Source organism: Schistocerca gregaria, chromosome 9, assembly GCF_023897955.1.
Source record: "Schistocerca gregaria isolate iqSchGreg1 chromosome 9, iqSchGreg1.2, whole genome shotgun sequence".
Taxonomy (NCBI): domain Eukaryota; kingdom Metazoa; phylum Arthropoda; class Insecta; order Orthoptera; family Acrididae; genus Schistocerca; species Schistocerca gregaria.
The window spans coordinates 130,687,688-130,711,894 of NC_064928.1; the positions used below are offsets into that span (position 1 = coordinate 130,687,688).

Sequence of the window (24,207 nt, forward strand, 5' to 3'; positions counted from 1 at the left end):
CCAAGCTGGTTTCAATCTGTGAGACCTTAACTTTTCCCGGCGAATCGAATGTTCAAATAACTTTGATGCCGGGTGACATCCTCTAACACCGCCGATATTTCGACAGGAGTACGTCCTGCCATTCTCAGGCACAAATGCAAGGAAGAAAAAACGAACTCCGTACCTTGGTTCACAGGGCCCACGTTATCTCAGACCCTGATAGTTTGGCAGCTGAGCTAGAACATTTCGAAGTCACCTTTCGTCAAAATGGTTATAGTGAGAGGCAGATCAAACGTGCGTTGCTCCATCAGCCTTCTATGCAACGGGTGAGTGACGATAGCAACGAAGTGGCACCTAAGTCTACGGCCTTTTTGCCTTACGCAGGAAGCATTTCCAACAGGATTGGCCGTATTTTGCAAAAATATCATGTGAAATGTGTTTTTCGACCACCTTCTAAGATTAAGGCCCTGTTGGCGTCCGTAAAAGATGATCTCGGTTAGCGTAAGGCTGGGGTCTATCGTATTCCTTGCAGTTGCGGCATGTCATATATTGGTCAGACAATCAGGTCTGTGGAAGACCGGTGTATTGAACATAAGCGTCACACACGCTTACAGCAGCCGAGCAAATCCGCTATTGCAGAACACTGCCTTGACACCGGTCATCCTATGGAATACAACAACACGGAGATTCTGGCTTGCACGTCAAGCTATTGGGATAGTGTTATTAAGGAAGCCGTTGAAATCAGACTATCAAGCAACCTTGTTAACAGAGAAGGTGGATATTGTTTCAATGCTGCTTGGAATCCGGCTCTGTCTCTCATCAAAAAACAAAGGGACAGAATTATTGCTACCTCACCTGTTGATCATATTTCTGATGGTGGTTATCTTTGGTTGTGTTGACACTTGTTCTGTGTGTGGTATCGTCCTTGTTTCTACTCTATGAACCGAGGTATTAAATTTGCTTGCACATTTTTTCTTCCTTGCATCTGTGCCTTGAGAATGGCAGGGTGAGCTCCTGTCGAAATATCGGCGGTGTTCGACGACGTCACCCGGCAGCAAACCCGTAAGTTATTTGGTTTCATTCTGATCTTGAAGACTTATGTACCACTTGGATTATCTCACTTGGTCACTCGCAGATATAGCTTGAACACAGATCGATAAGTTGCAGCCAACTTCGATATGTCGCTGGGAATAAGTTCAGTCGTAAACATTATAAAAGCCAGAAGTATCCCAGGAATAAGACCCAAGACACGTGTACGCTGCTACGCTGCTCGACATTAAAACTGCTGTGCCATGAAGGTGGCTGTCAACAGTCGAAAAATTGGCATGGAGTGTACTAAAAGATTGAATAAAGCAAATGATCAGGATTTCTGCGCAACAGCACGAGACAAGAGTAACGCGGTCTATTTTCTATTTTCTGTACACACTCAAAAACAAAACAAAAAAGAGAGACGCATCATAAATAGTTATCTTAGTGCGGCGGAAATCGGTAGATGTGATACAGATGTAGAGACAAATAAATGATTCAGATGAAACTTCCTGGCAGATTAAAACTGTGTGCCGGACCGAGATTCGAACTCGAGACCTTTGCCTTTCGCCGACAAATGTTCTACCACCCCTTTTTTTCAGTTTGTTCGATATAGTTCGTTGCGTTTGGTCTGGACGGACGTCACAAGACATCCGTTCAAGTTGATCGTTGATTCCTTGACTCAGTCTCTTTATTGCAGATAGCACGCAGCCCTCTGTCCGAACACTCTGAGCTACCGTGCTGGCAGCCATCTGAGCCACCCAACCACGACTCACGACAAGTCTCCACAGTTTCAGTTCTGCCGGTACCTCGCACTCCTACCTTCCAAACTTCACAGTAGCTCTTCTGCGAACCTTACAGAACTAGCACCTCTGGAAGAATGGATATTGCGGAGACATGACTTAGCCACAACCTGGGGGATGTTTCCAGAATGAGATTTTCATTCTGCAGCGGAGTGTGGCAGATTCAAACCGTGTTCTGGACCGAGACTCGAACTCGGGACCTTGCCATTCACGGACAAGTACTCTACCATCTGAGCTACCCAAGTGTGACTCACGACCCGTCCCCACAGTTTCAATTCTATTGATTGGCGACTCCATGTTCTGTGTACCACGAGCAAATATTATATAGACTTGGAAGGGGAATCAGCATTGGTCGTATTTTTTTGTTTTATTATCCGCAAAATCGATTTTCGGTCACTTAGTGACCATCCTCAGTGCTGTGATATACACTTAAATTGGTAGGCACTGGTATCAACAAGCTTAGAGCGATCACATAAACTGACAATTCTGCCAGTACCTCGTTTCCTATCTAGGTCCCGAGTTTCGGTCCGGCGCATAGTTTTAATCTGCCAAGAAGTTTCATATCAGCGCACACTCCGCTGCAGAATGAAAATCTCATTCCGGTTATGATTCAGATTATTACATTTTCAGAAAAATTGTATGATTTGCTTAAGAGAAAGAGCAAGTCAACGCCGCTTTGGTCCAGCTCTGGCCCTTTATTCTCGCTTCCCGCTCCCGGGTTCCCGCGTTCGATTCCCGGCGGGGTCAGGGATTTTCTCTGCCTCGTGATGGCTGGGTGTTGTGTGATGTCCTTAGGTTAGTTAGGTTTAAGTAGTTCTAAGTTCTAGGGGACTGATGACCACAGCAGGTAAGTCCCATAGTGCTCAGAGCCATTTTTTTCTGGCCCTTTATGCAAGCAGTTATTTTGCTTGGCATTGATTGACAGAGTTGTCGGATGTTCTCCTGAGGGCTATCGTGGCAGATTCTATCCAACTGGCGTGTTAGATCCTCAAATTCCAGAGCTGGTTCTAGTGCGCTGCCTATTATTCACCAAACGTTCCGGCGACCTTGCTGGTCAAGGTAGGGTTCGGCAAGCACGAAGTCAGGCAGTAAAATCTCTCATTATGTGCGGGCGTGCGTTATCTTGCTGAAATGTAAGTCCAGGATGGCCTGCTATGGAGGACAACGACACGGGGCATAGAGGATCGTCGACGTATCGCCGTGCAGTAAGGGTGTCACAAGTGACAACCAAAGGGGTGCTGCTATGAAAAGAAAGGAATCCCACACCATGACTTCTGGTTGTCGGGCCGTATGGCGAGAGGCAGTCAGGTTAGTATCCCACCACTGTCTGGGGCGTCTCCTGAGATGTTTCGACCTGGAATTTCATTCACTGGAGTAGAATTGTCTTCAGTGATGGGTCCCACTTCGAGCAGAGCCCCGACAATGCGAAGACGTATCTAGAGACGCTCTGGGAAATGGTCCGATACCAACCCGACTGTCACCCATCATACGACCCAGTCAGCTGGGCGTGATGGACTGGAGTGACATTTCATATTATCCGCGGCTCGCTTACAGCACAGCGATACCTCGACTATATTCTATGCAAAGTTTTGTTGCAGTTTCTGGCAAGGCATCTTGGGCTTACATTTCAGCAAGGTAATTCCCCGCCCACACACGGTGAAAGTTTCTGCTGCCCGTCTTACTGGCTTGCTCAGTTTGCGGAGCTCTCTTGAATAAATAATGCAATTTTCTGAAATTGTAATTATTTTCGCTGTAGATGTACATAACACCTATCGATTTGTCCTATTCGGATAACTCCTTCGTGGTACGTCTCCTCTTTGTTTCTGCTGTAAGTTGTATTAGAAAAGATTACACAGCGACTTTGTCATTCTGAAATCGCATTTATTTCTTTGTTGTTTGTGAGAAATTGTGTTGTTCCTCGGGTAAAATTTCTGCACATCCACTAGTAAGGGTCAGAGTTAGCCAACTATTCATCGTGGTTCATCATTCCTAGTCTACGCGTGACCTCATGAGTGACACGCAGATATGGACTCTATACTTTCAGGAGGGGCTCACTCAACCCCATAAAGGATCTCAGTGACCTCTCGAGACTAGCGCCACAGAAGAAAGACATATTTTAAAAAATGGTTCAAATGGCTCTAAGCACTATGGGACTTAACATCGGAGATCATCAGCCCCCTAGACTTAGAACTACTTAAACCTAACTAACCTAAGAACATCACAGACACCCATTCCCGAGGCAGGATTCGATCCTGCGACTATAGCAACAGTGCGGTTCCAGAATGAAGCGCCTAGAACCGTTCAGCGACATGTAGGGTAGTACATATTCTTCACATCTGTAAGATACTGAATACTTGACCATGGCTTTCCGAGCGACTGGCACGGCAGCACTAGCTAGCAGCTGTGGTTGATGAACTGTGGCACACATTTGAGTGTACTGATGTACCCATATCTGTCATCCAAATTCAGCTCGATGCTAAGCCAACATAAGACCGTTGTTGCCGTCAGCGGCTGCAGCTCCATGTAGGAAATTTCGTACCCAGTATATCCTAAAACCACCTGCCAGATTAATCTTGCATCCTTGTAACTATAGTGTATACGAGTAACAAGTAAAATTTCCTTATTTGCTGACCTCTTGGTACTCGAATCGTAATGGCAAGTAGTATATGGCATAGAGCTAAAATGTTGATAAACAGCGAACAAAGGCAACTCAGTTATCTGTTAGTTGCTCTTCATCAAGTTCAAAATGTCCATTCGGCGCAGAAGGAGCAAGGTCATCTGTGTAGGGGAAATGCTTCACGTTACAGGATATTCGTTGCTCATTTTTGTACAAATCAAAAAAATTGCAGCCAATACACTTCCCTGACGGTAGCCATTACGTTGATTTCTCCACCTACGTTTCGTTTCTTTATGGAAACATACTGGTGACAACTATTGAACTGTATGAAAAAAAGGTGAATTAGCTATATACTATGGCGTGAACACACTTTATTCAACATATAAACGTCACTACAAATATTCGAATTTAGTTTATGACATGTGCGATACACCTGCCATGATTGGCGATGATGTGGCGCAGACGAGTAGCGAAATACTGCATGATCCGCTGTAGTGTCGGAACATCGATGCTCTAGATGACCTGGCTGTTTTGAGCTCAGTGATGGTTTTGTGGTTATTGCTGCACACGTAGCCTTTAATATCGCCCCACAACAAGTAGTAGCGTGTGTTCAGATTCAGTGAATACGATCGCCAATCGAGGCCAGTGCCAGTGGCCTCTGAGTACTCCAGAGCCGGAACGCGGTCCCCAAAGTGCTCCTCCAGGACATCAAGCACTGTCTTCCTTCGATGGGGTCGAGTCCTGTCTTACAAGAAACACATCTTGTCGAAATCAGGGTGACTCTGGGCAATGAGGATCGAATCACATTCCAAAACTTTGACGTACCGTTAGGTAGTCACCATGTCATCAAGGAATATCGCACCGATTATTCCGTGATTGGACATTCCACACCGCACACTCATCCGTTGAGTGTGAAGAGACTACGCGATCGCGAAATGCGGATTCTCAGTTCCCCCGTTTTGCTTGACGAACTCATCCAGATGAAAATGGGATTCGTCGCTGTAGCAACCATACAAGCGCATACTAATCCCAATCAGGCTCCGCATCAATCATGCAGTTTGAATATCCTTATGCAAACCGTTCAGAAATTATGACGATTTTACTTCATGTAATTCAATAATTGTCATCCCGTATATACACTACTAGCCATTAAAATTGCTACACCACCAAGATGTCCGCGGCTCGAGGTCCTGCGGTTGCGTTCTCGTTTCCCGCGCACGGGGTCCCGGGTTCGATTCCCGGCGGGGTCAGGGATTTTCTCTGCCTCGTGATGACTGGTTGTTGTGTGTCGTTAATCATTATTTCATCATCATTGACGCGCAAGTCGCCGTAGCGGCGTTAAAGAACTTGTGGAGCGGCGGCCGAACTGCCCAGCGAGGGGTCCCCGGCCAACAATGCCATAAGCTCATTATTCATTACTACGAAGATGACGTGCTACAGACGCGAAATTTAACCGACAGGAAGAAGATGCTGTGATATGCAAATGATTAGCTTTTCAGAGCATTCACACAACGTTGGCGCCGTTGACGACACCTACAACGTGCTGACATGAGGAAAGTTTCCAACCGATTTCTTATGCACAAACAGCAGTTGACCCGCGAAACGTTGTTGTGATACCTCGTGTAAGGAGGAGAAATGCGTACCATCACGTTTCCGACTTAGATAAAGGTCGGGTTGTAGCCTATCGCGATTGCGGTTTATCGTATCGCGACATTGCTGCTCGCGTTGGTCTGATGACTGTTAGCAGGATACGGCATCGGTGGGTTCAGGAGGGTAATACGGAACGCCGTGCTGGATCCAAACGGCCTCGTATCACTAACAGTCAAGATGACAGGCATCTTATCCGCATGGCTGTGACGGACCGTGCAGCCACGAATCGATCCCTGAGTCAACAGACGGGGACGTTTGCAAGACAACAACCATCTGCACGAACAGTTCGACGACGTTTGCATCCGTGTGTGACGACATCGCTTTGAACGCACATTGGAAGCGTGTATTCGTCATCACCATACTGGCGTATCAACCGGCGTGATGGTATGGGGGCCATTGGTTACACGTCTCGGTCACCTCTTGTTAGCATTAACGGCATTTTGAGCAGTGGACGTTACATTTCAGATATGTTACGACCTGTGGATCTACCCTTCATTCGATCCCTGAAAAGCCCTATATTTCAGAAGGATAATGCACGACCTCATGTTGCGGGTCCTGTATGGGCCTTTCTGGATACAGAAAATTTTCATCTGCTGCCCTCGCCAGCACATTCTACAGATCTCTCACCAATGGAAAACGTCTGGTCAATAGTGGCCGAGCAACTGGCTCTTCACAATACGCCAGTTACTACTGAACTGTGGTATCGTGTTGAAGCTGCATGGGCAGCTGTACCTGTACACGTCATCCAAACTCTGTTTGACTCAATCCCCAGGCGTATCAAGGCCGTTATTACCCCCAGAGGTGGTTGTTCGGGGTACTGATTTCTCACGATCTACGCACCCAAATTGCGTGAAAATGTAATCACATATCAGTTCTAATATAATATATTTTTCCAATGAATACACGTTTATCATTTGCATTTCTTCTTGGTGTAGTCATTTTAATGGCGTGTAGATTTTCTGCTCTGAGAATCTGACTGAATAATTTGAACCGAATGGTAATCTTCGAAATTCCTGTAGAGTTTGTCCACTGAGTTTGTGTCATTTATCGAATCGTAAGCTGCAGAGCAACGCCTCTGATTAACTCTTTTTGGTGGCCCTCCCCAGCGTACTTTATAAGGTTTTGAACTTGGCTCGTGCGTCCCTTTCCAGGACTGTAAGCTGCTCGTTGAGGTATAAGTTTTATCAATGTTTTAGAGTGGTATTTTTCTACTCCTCCACTACATTGTAATGTTTTGCTACGACCTTTTCAGGCCTGTTCCACAGAGCCATAGCGCATAGTGGTGTGGTTCTGGGAGACGGCGCATGCTCCGACCGAGTCCGAGCTCGCTCCTTCACCCTGGCTGCACACCTGGGCCTCAAGACGGACGACCCGCAACAGCTGGTGGACTTCCTGAGGCAACAGCCGGCCCGGCTGCTCGTCGAGAACGCCTTGTTTGGCCGCAGTGAAGACGTGAGTCGCCACCCGTACCCTCAACTGTACCCACCAGTAGCGTCCTGCCGTGTTTGCGACACTTGCTAAGAACTTTCTGCTTTGACACTCCTGCGACTACACTCTGACGGGGACTACTTGTTGCCAAATGGCTCTACAGTTTTGCATTTCGCCTTTCTCCTCTGCCTCAGTTAAGCTTCGCACAAGAGTTAGCAGTATGGGCAAGTTGCTGCAATGTTTACTAATAGCATCTCACTCCGTCGTCAGGCCGCGAGTAGCCTACCGGGACCATCCGACCGCCGTGTCATCCTCGGTGGAGAATGCGGATAGGAGGGGCCTGGGGTCAGCACACCGCTCTCCCGGTCGTAAGATGGTACTCTTGACCGAAGCCGCTACTTGGCATCACGAGGCTGAGTGCTGCGCGAAAAATGGCAACAGCGCATGGCGGCCTGGATGCTCACCCATCCAAATGCCGACCACGCCAGACAGCGATTAACTTCAATGATCTCACGGGAACCGGTGTAGCCACTGCGGCAGGGTCGTCAGTGGTAATAGTAGGGAAATTTAATTGGTCACTCTGTAGCGCTCGTTCTCACAAAGTCTGTCTCTTTATTCAATTCATGAAAACATTACAGTTTGGATTTTTTATAATACTGTCAGCTTAATTAATATTATGTTCCACAGTCACAAAATTATTGGAAATCTGATTCATTTCCAGACTAAGAATTATGACTAATAAGAGTAGCAGGTCTTTATTTTGATTAGTATCTCCAGGTACGCTTGGAACAAGCAAGCTATTAATGTACTTTTTTCCCTGGGTAATATGCCAAGCATTGAACTGTGGACACGAGGTCGCAAAACGGTTAGCTAGTCAGAAAAGCTTCTAAAGGTGTTGCAGGGTCGGCTGTGGTGGGAAATAGTTGTTATGAAAAAAATCGAGACGTTGCTCCATTTCCGAGTTAATTGGTGTTGAAGTTAGACAATTACGTCGTCACGTGCGCGCATTCAAGCAGTCTGCCAGAGGCGGTGCCGCGAAACGAATTCTCCGTTTGGTTCCCTCAAACCGAAGAAACGTAGCTTTTTCTCATCCATCTTAAATTTACCACTTCGGGAAAAGGCACATTTTAATTGATTCAAATGGCTCTGAGCATTATGGGACTTAACTTCTGAGGTCATCAGTCCCCTAGAACTTAGAACTACTTAAACCTAACGTAAGGACATCACACACATCCATGCCCGAGGCAGGATTCGAACCTGCGAATGTACGGGTCGCGCGGTTCCAGACTGTAGCGCCTAGAACCACTCGGCCACTTCGGCCGGCCTTTTAACTGGTAATGAGCGCTCCAACAGGAGGTAAATCATGGCTCTCCAGATTTCTGTACATTCCACACTTTAGCGCGCTGCATGTGCTCTAATTTGCGTGCACAACGGATTGTTTCATACTTCTATATGTACTGGGTGCATATGTGTGTGTGTGTGTATGTGTGTAAAAATGAGGGTGCATTGGAAATATGAATATCTTACAAATCTTACGCACAGTTGTGAATGTGTCTGTAGAGCAATGAGATTGCATTGGAAACATGAACATCTTACAAAATTTATGACAGTGTTTACAGATAACATTTTGATAAATTAAAATACAAGGTGCAGTGTTTTCAACCAGTTCACATCATCGGTGGCAATATAGTACTGTATAGATGTCGCATAGACCCTTTAAATGTCCTTCTCTGGCTGTTCATAACCACATGCTTGAAGTTCTGTGGCATGTTGCACAACGTTGCAGAATGTATTTTCAGTGTTTTCGCAGTTGTGAAGTCAGAATTTACATCTTCCATGATGAGTCCTAATTCTACTTAAAGATGCATATATCAGGTGGAACTCTACATACACTGTTCATGAAACCTAGGTAGTCGGAAGTTTCTAGGTCCATTCTTTGTGCCAAGTCTTGCCGAGATTTGATTCGATGAATCTCTCACCAAGCTTCTACGATAGATTCCTGGACCTCTGTGATTTCTGGGGATTGTAGTCCTGATGTCATCCCAGTTGAGCACTGTAGCAGCATTTCTGCCATTCCAATAGCAAAGTTATCTGTCTTCGGTTGTTGACATGAGGAATGTCCTCATCCCATTTTCCGTCAGCTGACCATTCCACTCCCCTCGTGATGACTGGGTGTTGTGCGATGTCCTTAGGTTACTTAGGTTTAAGCAGTTCTAAGTTCTAGGGGACTGATGACCTCATATGTTAAGTCCCATAGTGCTCAGAGCCATTTAAATCATTTGAACCATTCCACTCCGTGAAACCTGCTGCTTTTGAGTTCGTGAAATTTTTTGCTGCAACAGTCCCCATTTACGACCTTTGCACAGGCTACTCTAACTCCACTACCAGTTTCCATTTCTGCGTGGCGTGTCCCCTATTTGGAACAATGAGGCATAGGATGGGCATATCGTGGTATAAAATATTAATTAATCCTTCCACTAACTGACATTAACCTGAGCCATACACACGATGCTCTTACCAACAACTCTGAAAGGCCTCTCTCAACGTCATGGAAAAAAGTCGATTCCTACCTATTTACGAACAGGATAAAAATATGTGTTTTATAGTTATTATAGAACTGTGAAATTGACGAGAAAAATTGTAAATAAATATCTGTGTGCCAACAACAAGGTGCAACAGTGACGGAGTTAATTAAGCAAGAGGGAATTCAGGCAGTTAAGTCCATTATTTGTGGCTATGCTGGACACATTTCTGTATAATCGTATGTCCAGCTACTTCAGGTGTCTCTGTAGCACTGAGTTCAGTGAAGCTACTTAGCTGTTGTGATATTCTCCAACTGTTCCTCCAGAGGAAAGTATGCAGCAGGGACAGTGTTAGCAATCTGTAATGAGTTAGTGACATAATAACACAAAGGTTTAAAATTCTTTTATCAATTAAATATTCCTACCAAATATGGTACCTTGGAAAAATGAAATTCTGAACAATCGCTACAGTGATAAAATCAGTTAATAAAGCAAGTGTTCGAATAAATGAGAGTTTACACCGTTTTATGACTCTTTCCCTTGTGTGGTGCAGCAATCGGGAGCCACCTTTACCTCCTTTACTTCAGAGACTATTATCCATCTGATCCTTGCGCCAGAGGTACTACTCTCTGAACTAGCAGGTAATTTTTGGTCGTGTCCCGAAAATGGCAGATGGGTACATCTTCTGCAGTTGTAGCGTCCGCTGAGTCAGGCATCATGTCTTTCTTTGCTAGATGATGCTGATGACCTGCTGATGGAAGCATGGGATTGGGAGGGGGCGATTTCACCTGTCGTCTCACCTGCTAATAGTCTCTGAAGTAAAGGAGGTAAAGGTAGCTGCCAATTGCTGCACCACACAAGGGAACGAGTCATCAAATGATGTAAACTCTAATTTATTCGAAAACTTGCTTTATTAACTGATTTTATCACTGCAGCGCCTTAGACCGCTCGGCTTTTCAAAAAATCTAATGGGTGCCATCGATTATGTTTTTTAGCCAGATCGAATCCTTTTTTGCTATCCAGTTCTTTGCTGAAAATTATTCTGTCAGTGGCATAATTAGGTTTTTCTCTTATTTTGCATTCAAGATCGCTCACTTTATCTTGAATCTGTGAAGTGTTCTGTTCACACTTCTTCCCGCAAGTCACCAATTCTTTACTCAGTTCTTTTTCGGAATCATTCACTGTCAAGTGAGACATGTTGGTGTTTCATTTGACTATTTTCTCTACCAACTCAACCTCTTCATCTAAAAGAATACCTTGCACCCAACGTAATCGATTTGCTTTTCGGTATATTCCAATTTGTCTTCTTACTTTTGTTTTACGAAGGTAAAGACCTTTAGCGCCATGCAAGACAAGCTGTGATTTCTTAATACATGTTCTATAATCCTGACCATCACTCTAGTTGATGTTTTCTACATATTCCTTTTCTACATGTTCTATAATTCTGACTTTCACTCTAGCTGATGTTTTCTACTTATCCATTTTCTACATGTTCTATAATTCTGACTGTCACTCTAGCTGACACCGAGCGAGGTGGCGCAGTGGTTAGGCACTGGACTCGCATTCGGGAGGACAATGGTTCAATCCCGCGTCCGGCCATCCTGATTTAGGTTTCCGTGATTTCCCTAAATCACTTCAGGCAAATGCCGGGATGGTTCCTCTGATAGGGCACGGCCGACTTCCTTCCCCATCCTTCCCTAATCCGATGAGACCGATGACCACGCTGTCTGGTCTCGTTCCCCAAACAGCCAACCAACCAACTCTAGCTGATGTTTTCTACATATTCCTTTTCTACATGTTCTATAATTCTGACTGTCACGCTAGGTGACATTTTCTATGTATTCCTTTCTACATGTTCTATAGTTCTGACTGTCACTGTAGTTGATGTTTTCTATATATTCCTTTTCTCGCTGCCGACTCTGCAGGGAAATTCCTCACAGCTTACCTTATGAATTGTTATAACCCAGGGATCCCATATGGTTGCTCGAGGTGATTCGCCACCAGAGGGAAGGAACTTTCTTTCGTCTTTCCCTCCCGCCTCCGTAAATATGTACGAAAAAAAACCTGAGAATAACACATAACCTGCATGACCAGTATACAGCAGTACGGACGTGCAGTAACTACTAAAAATTCAGAATACACTCGAACAAGAGTTGTAAAACAAATACACTGAACAGCTCTTACACATGACTTATCTAAACTAAAATACTACAACTTGTCCCATCTCAATATGTAGGTACACTACATACATATTCTGTTAGGCAACTAGTCTGCTGATCAGGAACTGCCATCATTGCCAAGAACTTTGAGAAAAGATCTACAATTGTCGATAATGACGTATTTCCAGGGGTGTCCTATTCAATGGTCCTAAAGTACGAAGTCCAGTCATTTGAAAGGGTTTAGAAACCTCTGGCAGTCCTTGAAAAAGGATTTTTGGTGACTGTCTGAAAGATTAGCTCTTTGTGCACAAAGTACACAGTGCATTACCTATTGCTCGACATCATGTTTTCTCATTATCCATCACACATTTCCACTAATCGACTTTCCCTTGTTTAGCATCCTCCACGACCTGAGTAAACATGGTCATGCACATGTTGCAACACTTTGTACTCAAGCACTGCAGCAACAACTGTACTTAGTTCGAATGTTTTCATTATGCAGACTAAGCCCTTGTACATTACACACAATGGTTGTGACTGGAATATCTGACAGTCTTGGCTGCATGTGCTCTCTGCCACTCTGTTACTCTTTTTCCTTGCATGTTCACCATTTGAACTTTTCTATGCCATGTATTTACATTTATGTGCTTCCTACCCAGTTTATCGATCACCTCATAATCATGCTCTCTGAGAGCGTGTGCCCATCTTGCTAACATACACGATTGGGCTGTATCCACAGCAGCCATTTTGACGATGCATGCACTGCAATGACCTTTCTTACATCCATATAAATATCAATGAAGGTACGAAGTTTCATATATGACTGCTATCATTTCCTTTTCTGTGATGAAGTAGTTATGTTCCACTGTGTTCACTCGAACTGGCACATTCGCTACTGAATGTTCCTGCTTATCTATATTCTGCTTCAAAATGCAGCCAACACCTCATTACTGGCGTCACATCATTCGCTTCAGTGATTCGAATTTTGTTTGGCATTCTGCGGCCCCTGTAATTGAACAATCTTCCTCAAAAATCGATTCGAAGGTTTTGCGATCTGTGCAAAATTCTTTACGAATTTCGGATAATAATTTCATAAACCCAGGAATCACTGTAGATATTTTGTGGATTTTTGCATAGCTAATTGCAGATCGCCTCTGTTAGATGAAGATTGCTTTGACAAATGCCCCACTACTCACATGCCCCAAATAGTTTACCTGCGTTGGCGCTAAATGGTAACTGCCTATGATGCATCTACATCTACATTTAACTGATTACTCTGCTATTCACAATTAAGTGCCTGGAAGAGGGTTCAATGAGAACCACCTTCAAGCTGTCTCTCTACCGTTCCACTCTCGAACGGCACACGGGAAAAACAAGCTCTTAAATTTTTCTGTGCGAGCCCTGATTTCACTTATTTTATCGTGGTGATCGTTTCTCCTTATGTAAGTGGGTGCCAACAGAATGTTTTCCTAATCGGAGGAGAAAACTGGTGAGTGAAATTTCATAGAAGATCCCGTTGCAACGACAAACGCCTTTGTTTTAAAGATTGCCACTCCAATTCACGTATCATGGCTTTGATACTATCTTCCCTATTTTGCAATAATACAAAACGGGCTGCCCTTCTTTGTACTTTTTCGAGGTCATCCGTCAGTCCCACCTGGTGCGGATCCCACACCGCACAGCAATACTCCAGAATAGGATGGACAAGCGTGGTGTAAGCAGTCTCTTTAGTAGACCTGTTGCAGCTTCTAAGTGTTCTGCCAATGCATCACAGTCTTTTATTTGGTCTACTCACAACAATATCTATGTGATCGTTCCAATTTATTTGTAATTGTAATCCCTAAGTATTCAGTTAAATTTACAGCCTTCAGAGTTGTGTGACTTACGGCGTATTTCTTTTAGTACTCATGTGAATAACTTCACACTTTTCTTTACTCTGGGTCAATTGCCACTTTTCACACCATACAGATCTCTTATGTAAATCATTTTGCAAGTCGTTTTGATCATCTGACAACTTTACAAGACGCTTCAGATGTGCAGAACATAGCCTGCTGGAAGCGTTTCACATGCTCTGGCATTATACCTCGAGAATATGATGATAGCGTACAAATTTACCATGATAGTTTTCGGCTTTAAACGATGTACCATTCAATCTAACAACCTCTGAAATGTGGATAACGCGTTTTTCTGCCTGTACAGTTTTATTTTATTCTACTAATGTTCCCAAGAGGCCGTGAATGTGTTCCTTGATCTATTTTCTAGGACTGCCTGTAGTTGCTGATATCCCTACATTGATGCAATGTTGTGATGTACTGGTACAGTCCTTAATGTGCCTACCTGAGGCAGCCAAGAAAATAACGCCCAGATACAAAAAGAAGTTAATATTTATTAAGGCAAAATTAACACAAAGTTCTCTGACAGCAGTTGATTAATTTTGTAACCACTCATTATACCAAAACATATCTTTTGAGAATGTACACAGAACATTATTGCGTCAAAATCCCAGAAAAGTTACAATAAACGTGAAGAGTTCATCACTAGGAGTAGTGGCTATCAGTGTGCCAGAACCGGAGTCCTAGAGGGACTTTTGAAAGACTCAGTCCAGAATCTAAATCGGTGATGCTATTAACGAAATGAAATATTACAAGCTTGAAGATGGGCCACCGCATCAAAGCCTCATCTCCTTCAAGATGCTACCATTTTGGAAAATCCAGGATGTGAAGGAATAGTGATCGTTCTGGAGTGAACTGCTGAGAGATGAAATGTAACTGTATCCGGCACCTGGTCCGGGAAGCCCACTCGGAATGAACTGGCTCTTCAGGGCCCCTCCTCCGGCCGAAATAAAGTCCTAGGTCACAGAATACAGCTCCTCCTTTTTACGATAATGTGGCCAACGTAAGGAAAAGGACCATAGGGCCAGCTACCTCTGACAGCGCTATCCTTGCCATCTGGTGGCCATGAGGAATGTGTCCACGTCGCGTGTCACCTGCAAGTAGGACAACTGCCTGTGCAGGCGGGCTATGATGTGGGCTGATGGCACAATAACATAGGCTCACAATATAGCAATCTTAGGTTGTCTAACATTTCCGTAATATGAGGAAGCGAAGCTGCAATCATGATGCATTCAGACAGCGGTAATCATAACAGAATCTACTTCTTAATACCAACTGACAATTTTTTTGATATGATGGCAATATTTGCGCCCTACAGGCTATGACAATAGCTTCCGCTAACTGCTGGCCCTTACTATAAAATGCTCCATTATTGTTTTGAAGATTTCTTGCTATGTGGTATGGCTTTCTGCAGTGCGATGCAGTATTACATGTAGGTATACAGTGCTGGTTGACCGATGTTGATGGTACAGGATCTGCCGTGTTAAATGTATTCTTAAACCATTAAAGCAAAGCTTCCACTGATTGCCTGTCACTGCCTTACAAGTGACCCACTTTTTCACATAATGCTGTTCCATCAATGATTTGTTTCCGACTCTGGTAATCACATGACCCATCAACATCTTCTCCACCTAATACACCTAACGTAGAAATACGTAAGCTCTTCGACAGATGGACTGTGTCCATTACGAAACTATCCAAGGTTACAGGAAACAGAAACTCACCATTAATATTACTTACAGACACTACATTCTGTGCACTAAGGAATGATTTTTTTCTAATTGTTCATTTTCCCTAGTGGCTCTACCATGTTCAGTCTTTCATGTGAAAACTGGTATCAACGGAAACTCACACAATCCTCCCCCTACCTGCTGGTATTTTATCATGAAAACCACCTTTTGCATAGATGTCCGAAGTTTTGTCGGTAACACATTAACGATGTATGTGCCTTGCTACAGTGACTCGCTTGCAGCTGTGTCCCCCAATGAATTCCACTGTTTGCTGTGAATGATCGATTTTGTAGTGACCTTCATCAAGAAAGTCTACCCAAAGAATTGATTAATACCCTTCATCTACGTGTGATAACAGTTCCATATGCTCAAGAAAGTCTCTAGCTCCAATAGCGAAAATGAGAACTATCGTACCCAACGAATCTACATTATTCTCACTCATTCCACACAATATACAACGTGTGGAGCCGCTGTCTCCTCCTGCCTATGTTCTACAGAAATTTATGTTCCTTGCTTCTCAAAAAGCGTCACAAGCAACATTTCCTCTGTGCTTCTAACAGCTGAAAGTAAGATGGACCCATATGACAAGAAAATATTTGTGTAATTTCTTCTGATAGTCTAAACAATCGCATTTGCTTCTAACGGTTGCTTTTGCTGTCGTTTCTTTCCCTTCCTATACTTACCACAACCCCGTGGTCTGTCTCCAATTTGGCCACACTTTTAGCTTTCAGGTTGCTGACACTGCTCCCGTACGTGACTTTATGTTCACATCTGTATCACTGTATCTCTGCAGAAAAAACACGATTGTCCATACAGGTTGTTGTACCAATGCGAGTCTCCTCTAATTGGTTACGACCTTAAGAGTCGCAACAAAAATCTTGCCCTACGTAACGTCTCAGTGGGGATAGCACATAGAAAAAGGCCAAAGCGCTATTCTTAGCTTCCCACATGAAGACTCTATCCATTTTCAGCTTTTGTGACAGCTGGTGTGTTTGTGAATTGATCCTCCGGATTTTCTCTGGAAGAGTTTGTACTGATCCCTCACGTTTCTGGATTAAGGTACTCATTTTTCCCGGAAAATCCATGTTGGTTTGTTTCTGGTATGTTCGCCGTAAAATGTCACCCAAATCCTGGAATGTTTCTGCCTTACTGGGAGCCTCGTGGTACAACACGTATGTCTTTGCTTCGTCTGTCAATCGTAAGTTAACCACACAGAGAGTAATCCCGCCTGACCAAGCTCCCAGGTAGATGCTATTTTTCTTGACTTCCGGAAGACGTTCGATACAGTTCCTCACTGTCACCTGATGAACACAGTAAGAGCCTACGGAATATCAGACCAGCTGTGTGGCTGGATTGAAGAGTTTTTAGCAAACAGAACACATCATGTTGTTATCAATGGAGAGACGTCTACAGACGTTAAAGTAACCTCTGGTGTGCCACAGGGGAGTGTTATGGGACCATTGCTTTTCACAATATATATAAATGACCTAGTAGATAGTGTCGGAAGTTCCATGCGGCTTTTCGCGGATGATGCTGTAGTATACAGAGAGATCTCAGCATTAGAAAATTGTAGCGAAATGCAGGAAGATCTGCAGCGGATAGGCACTTGGTGCAGGGAGTGGCAACTGACCCTAAACATAGACAAATGTAATGTATTGTGAATACATAGAAAGAAGGATCCTTTATTGTATGATTATATGATAGCGGAACAAACACTGGTAGCAGTTACTTCTGTAAAATATCTGGGAGTATGCGTGCGGAACAATTTGAAGTGGAATGATCACATAAAAATAATTGTTGGTAAGGCGGGTACTAGGTTGAGATTCATTGGGAGAGTCCTTAGAAAATGTAGTCCATCAACAAAGGAGGTGGCTTACAAAACACTCATTCGACCTATACTTGAGTATTGCTCATCAGTGTGGGATCTGTACAAGATCGGGTTGACGGAGGAGATAGAGAAGATCCAAAGAAGAGCGGCGCGTTTCGTCACAGGGTTATTTGGTAACCGTGACAGCGTTATGGAGATGTTTAACAAACTCAAGTGGCAAACTCTGTAAGAGAGGCGCTCTGCATCGCGGTGTAGCTTACCCGCCAGGTTTAGAAAGGGTGCGTTTCTGGAAGAGGTATCAAATGTATTGCTTCCCCCTACTTATACCTCCTGAGTAGATCACGAATGTAAAATTAGAGAGATTAGAGTGCGCACGGAGGCTTTCAGACAGTCGTTCTTCCCGCGAACCATACGAGACTGGAACAGGAAAGAGAGGTAATGAGAGTGGCACGTAAAGTGCCCTCCGCCACACACCGTTGGGTGGCTTGCGGAGTATAAGTGTAGATGTTGACCAACAATTCATTGCGCCGGTAACCTTAACATTGTCTAGAGCACAGTTATGCCATCTGTTGACTCGCAAAAATGTTATTTAGGTACCTGCCGATGGATGGAAAGGAGGGAATGGTGCACACACTTCCTCTTACCCTGCTTGGAATTTCTGAACCACGGATTGTAAGGTTTCACCCTGCCTGCATAGCTCCACTTTTCCCCGCTGTCGCACGGAATTCACCCCTGTGGATACTTTTACCTTCTCTGTCAAAGCGACAACGGTTTCATTCGTACTAGCAGGATGTGTGTCCATCATTTTGCGTAATTTACGCTGCAGTTTACAACAACAATTAAAAACAGTGAAACTACACCTATTAAGCATAAATAATAATGACTAACCTTTCGGCGTATCATTACCTAACAGCCACAGACAAACGCCAAAACTGTCTACAATTACTACAACTGAATAGCACGCTCTTGGTACATGGCAATTCGTGCCCACGCAAAATTTATACACTTTGAGGGTGCTAATGCTGTGTCTGCAACTTGACATCTTTCCAAACAGATACACGTATACACTCAGAAGCTTTCAACAAAAGGAATGTTCACTCACCACTCCACTTTTGTGCTGGTATAGCTAGACGACAGTCAGTGCTGTAGATGCACCTTTAACTGCCCTTGAAGTCTGGAGATGGCAGCCAATCCTGGCACCAGTTCCGCAACAAGGAGAGCTGGGGTCACGTTTTGAAAAGCATGGAGTGGGCGTAAATGGTGCAATTCACTCCGGGAAGCGTCAATGACGCAGCGATGTCTGAAATAACATTTATTTATCGTGCAAAGTGTACGAAGTTTCAAATGTCCTTCAAAGGGGCGGTCGGCGACCATTTGGGAATACATGCCGTGAAGAAGAGTTGGATTGTCAGTAAGTCATTACGTCGGTCCACAGCTAAGTGCCATGGCCGCGTGCTATGCAAGTGGCTGTCTACGAATCAGGAGGCACTGCCCACCGAATACCTGATGATGCAGCGTGGTTCCCACGTCAGAGCTCTCGGAGGTAGGCTGTCATGCGTTCTGGTGGATACTGCTGACTGTGATCAAGGACGTAGGTTATCGTGAAGACTAGGCTCTGGTTATCCACCGCAGAACGATCAAGACCACAGTAGATGCTCACTAATCAGCCAGGAGATCGTGTGATTGTGACACAGCTCGTCAGTATGGAGATTGCAGCTTGCACATGATCCCTGATGACCCTTAGGGGAAGAGAGCTGGGTGCACCACAATGATGGGACAGTAGACAGCAACAGCAGGTCACTGCTGTGGTATCCATCAAAATGGCTGCATCTCTGTGTTGTTATCATCAAGCAGGTAGCAGCCTGGCCATCATCGATCATCTTGTCATGGATTCACTGATGCACAATAGCACTCTCTGGTACTAGCGGCAGACGCAGAATGGCTGTATGACTAAACGTGTGTTTGAGCTTCGAAAACCACTTGTTTAAAGAGCCAATGTCACGTCTAGAATGCAGTGGCTGTGGGTGTATGAGCTCATCTACCCTTCATTGATCATAATTATGAGGTCCCATACTCCGAGGAGTGTAGAGGGACCTACACCGCCGACTAGGCAAGGTCCTAGCGGAGGTGGTTTGCCATTGTCTTCCTCCGACCGTAATGGGGACGACGATGAAGACAACACAACATCCAGTCATCTCGAGGCAGGCAAAATCCCTGACCCCGCCGGGACCCCGTGTGCAGGAAACGAGGACGCCACCGGGAGACCACGAACTGCGGCAGAACTTTAAGCGCTTCTTTCCTCGCCGTCGTAATTAAATTGTTTTGCGTCGCAGAGCACTGTTCTTTCTCCTACGTTTGATTCTGTAGTGATGTTGTTGAAGTTACGTAGGGTTACCTGCTGCCCAACAGAGTCTGCTTCATTTTGAACATCCAACTTGTGCGCAACATCTCAAACGATTCAACAAACTTTCTGTCTGGGTTTCTCATAGGTCATTAATCGCTTCCTTACAGTGCAGCGCTCAGTGCGTGTGGTCTCAGTAACTTTTTCTCAAATTTTTGCCTACATTTGACAGTAGCTGACTTCCTTCGGCTAGGAATGCTCTATTTGTCTATGATAGTGTGCTTCTTGTGTCCATTTCGATTTTTCTATCACATACACTCCTGGAAATTGAAATAAGAACACCGTGAATTCATTGTCCCAGGAAGGGGAAACTTTATTGACACATTCCTGGGGTCAGATACATCACATGATCATAGTGACAGAACCACAGGCACATAGACACAGGCAACAGAGCATGCACAATGTCGGCACTAGTACAGTGTATATCCACCTTTCGCAGCAATGCAGGCTGCTATTCTCCCATGGAGACAATCGTAGAGATGCTGGATGTAGTCCTGTGGAACGGCTTGCCATGCCATTTCCACCTGGCGCCTCAGTTGGACCAGCGTTCGTGCTGGACGTGCAGACCGCGTGAGACAACGCTTCATCCAGTCCCAAACATGCTCAATGGGGGACAGATCCGGAGATCTTGCTGGCCAGGATAGTTGACTTACACCTTCTAGAGCACGTTGGGTGGCACGGGATACATGCGGACGTGCATTGTCCTGTTGGAACAGCAAGTTCCCTTGCCGGTCTAGGAATGGTAGAACGATGGGTTCGATGACGGTTTGGATGTACCGTGCACTATTCAGTGTCCCCTCGACGATCACCAGAGGTGTACGGCCAGTGTAGGAGGTCGCTCCCCACACCATGATGCCGGGTATTAGCCCTGTGTGCCTCGGTTGTATGCAGTCCTGATTGTGGCGCTCACCTGCACGGCGCCAAACACGCATACGACCATCATTGGCACCAAGGCAGAAGCGACTCTCATCGCTGAAGACGACACGTCTCCATTCGTCCCTCCATTCACGCCTGTCGCGACACCACTGGAGGCGGGCTGCACGATGTTGGGGCGTGAGCGGAAGACGGCCTAACGGTGTGCGGGACCGTAGCCCAGCTTCATGGAGACGGTTGCGAATGGTCCTCGCCGATACCCCAGGAGCAACAGTGTCCCTAATTTGCTGGGAAGTGGCGGTGCGGTCCCCTATGGCACTGCGTAGGATCCTACGGTCTTGGCGTGCATCCGTGCATCGCTGCGGTCCGGTCCTAGGTCGACGGGCACGTGCACCTTCCGCCGACCACTGGCGACAACATCGCTGTACTGTGGAGACCTCACGCTCCACGTGTTGAGCAATTCGGCGGTACGTCGACCCGGCCTCCCTCATGCCCACTATACGCCCTCGCTCAAAGTCCGTCAACTGCACATACGGTTCACGTCCACGCTGTCGCGGCATGCTACCAGTGTTAAAGACTGCGATGGAGCTCCGTATGCCACGGCAAACTGGCTGACACTGACGGCGGCGGTGCACAAATGCTGCGCAGCTAGCGCCATTCGACGGCCAACACCGCGGTTCCTGGTGTGTCCGCTGTGCCTTGCGTGTGATCATTGCTTGTACAGCCCTCTCGCAGTGTCCGGAGCAAGTATGGTGGGTCTGACACACCAGTGTCAATGTGTTCTTTTTTCCATTTCCCGGAGTGTATTATTACGAGGTGGGTTTCTTTGTGACAGAATAATTGACCTTTAGAACACACTATTTGACGAATAACCTCTCCATCATCAACAGGCTTCTGCCCGTGCCTTCCAGTTCAGTTCTTTTTCGTGAGACAGCAGTGCAGAATCGACAATTGGTGATCCTGACGTTTCATGTTTGTCAATGAGACGCAAGAACTGTAGATGTTCCACAGAACATAAAATCAGCAGTTTGTATGTTTGATCGATGATACATACTAGTGTACAGGAAGAGTGTTAGTGTCTCACATGTTTATTTGACAAACAAGTAGAAGAGTTCGCTGGCATCGTAAACCAACGCGACGTACCTGTTCTCAGAGTAAAAGCATTAATAAAGAGCGTTTACAGACAGTGGTGGCAGGCACAAGTCTGATTGCTAAGAGAGCTAACAATAACTGCCCTCTCTGTAAATCAACTATGTTTGAAGACACACACTCTACGTTTCTAGTTCAAGCATTTGTCAAAAATTCATATTTTAAGTATCATTATCTCTGGCAGAAGAGCGGATTAGGACATTAATTAGAAGATCAGTAGCTAAAATAGTGTCCCAATGCCAGCTGGTTTGCTTTGGAAACGTGACTTACAATTCTTTGAAAGTAATATGTTTGCAACAAGCCAGAGGTAAAAGTCACTTCTTGCTTTAAAATGTATACATTTTCTGTCAAAAATAGTGAATCTCCCAAAGACGTGGCCAGACGTCAATGTAACTTTGAACATGTACGAACCGTCAGAGGGTATGTAAATGATTACAGTGCTCTGTGACGACTACAAAGACCATCAGGGTCCTTTACTGCCCTTCGTGTTTGTCGTTGTTTGTGTTTAGTGTTGTAGATTCCGCATCTACAAGGAGTTCAAATGGTTCAAATGGCTCTGAGCACTATGGGACTCAACTGCTGTGGTCATCAGTCCCCTAGAACTTAGAACTACTTAAACCTAACCAACCTAAGGACATCACACACATCCATGTCCGAGGCAGGATTCGAACCTGCGACCGTAGCAGTCGCACGGTTCCGGACTACGCGCCTAGAACCGCGAGACCACCGCGGCCGGCTACAAGGAGTCATTTTGTCTGTAAACCACTGACAAGTCTATACAGGTTAGTAGCCTCGCCTTCCTAATCCCAGTCCAAGGTTAGTACTGCGTCCTGGTCGGAGGTGCCGTGCACTAAACAATTTGTGCTTGTGAGGAGACTCTACAATGCTGAAGGAATCGGGTGAGATTATTTCAATTACTTGCAGTGGCGAAGCTTAGGTGAAGTGGTTTCTTCGGCTCCGTTTGCTTACGATACTCAGTCATGAGCGATGCGGCAGCATCCTTTCGCTAGGTGAAGTGGAAACTCGTAAGTTCCTCAAAAATCATTGAATGGAAGCTCATTATAGCGATGTATATTATCTTTTCAATCTGTGATGCTGTAGATTCAAATTTATCACCCCTTCCCAAAGTTTGGAAAATTTACTGTGTTTTGAGATCCCAATATTTCAATCATTAACTGTGAAACTGAACTTTATATCTCTTGAAGCTTCCTTGCAGATGAAAACTGTGTGTAGGACCGAGACTCGAACTCGAGACCTGTGCCGTTCGCGGTCAGGTGCTCTTCCAGCTGAGCTACCCAAGCACGGCTCTCAGTTTTACTTCCGCCAGTATCTCTTGCTTCCAGAACACATTTGGTATTGTAAATCAGTTCCTTTCTTTTTTTTTGCCTTCAAACCTCTTTCGCAATTACTGCCGTTGTCACTTGTGCCTCACGCTGCACTATATTGCATGGCCGTCATCTTGTTGTAACTCGTGGGCCATGATTACTCTGATGAATCAGAGGCCGTATATTGACTTGCACTGACAAAATAGTAGTAGAACGAGGAGCGTTCAGTAAATATTGCAACACATTTTTGTTTTTTGAAAGCAGGTTGGTTTCATTCGGAATTTCATTACTCCAAATTATTCCCCGCTTTGTTTGGCTACAAAACCCTATTTTTCAACATAATCTCTATTCAGTGTGACGGCCTTACAACACCGCACTGGGTAAACAAGTATGCCTGCGTGGTATCGCTCTAGTGCTCGACGTCTTGGGGCGTCAATGACATCCCCGTCATCCACATACTGCTTCCCACAGTGTGTGACCTTCACTCTACCAAACAGGTGAAGGTCGCAACGTACGAGATCTGGGCTGTTACTTGGATGAGAAAGAACAGTTCAATGAAGCTTTGTGAGCTGCTCTCGGGTGCACAGACATGTGTTAGGCTTTGCGTCATTATCATGGAGAAGGAGACGTTCTTTCCATTTTTGCGGCAACAGACAGGGCTGAAGTCCTCTCTTCAGTTTCCTGAGGGTAGCACAATACACTTCAGAGTTGTCTGCTATATCATGAGGAGGACATTAAACAGAATACACCCTTCAGATTCCCAAGAGACTGTCGCCATGAGTTTACTGGCTGATGGTGTGACTTTAAACTTTTCTTCAGAGGGAA

General features: G+C 45.1%; 1 protein-coding gene across 2 annotated transcripts in view; it reads left to right on the forward strand.

Moving 5' to 3' along the window:
- The window catches only part of LOC126292208 (esterase FE4-like), a 106,815-nt gene that overhangs the window by 47,311 nt on the left and 35,297 nt on the right, over positions 1-24,207 (forward strand). For both annotated transcript variants that reach the window (XM_049986061.1, XM_049986060.1), the window contains exon 5: positions 7,328-7,527. In XM_049986061.1, coding sequence (XP_049842018.1) covers positions 7,328-7,527 — 200 coding nt within the window. The remainder of the gene's footprint in view (positions 1-7,327; positions 7,528-24,207) is intronic.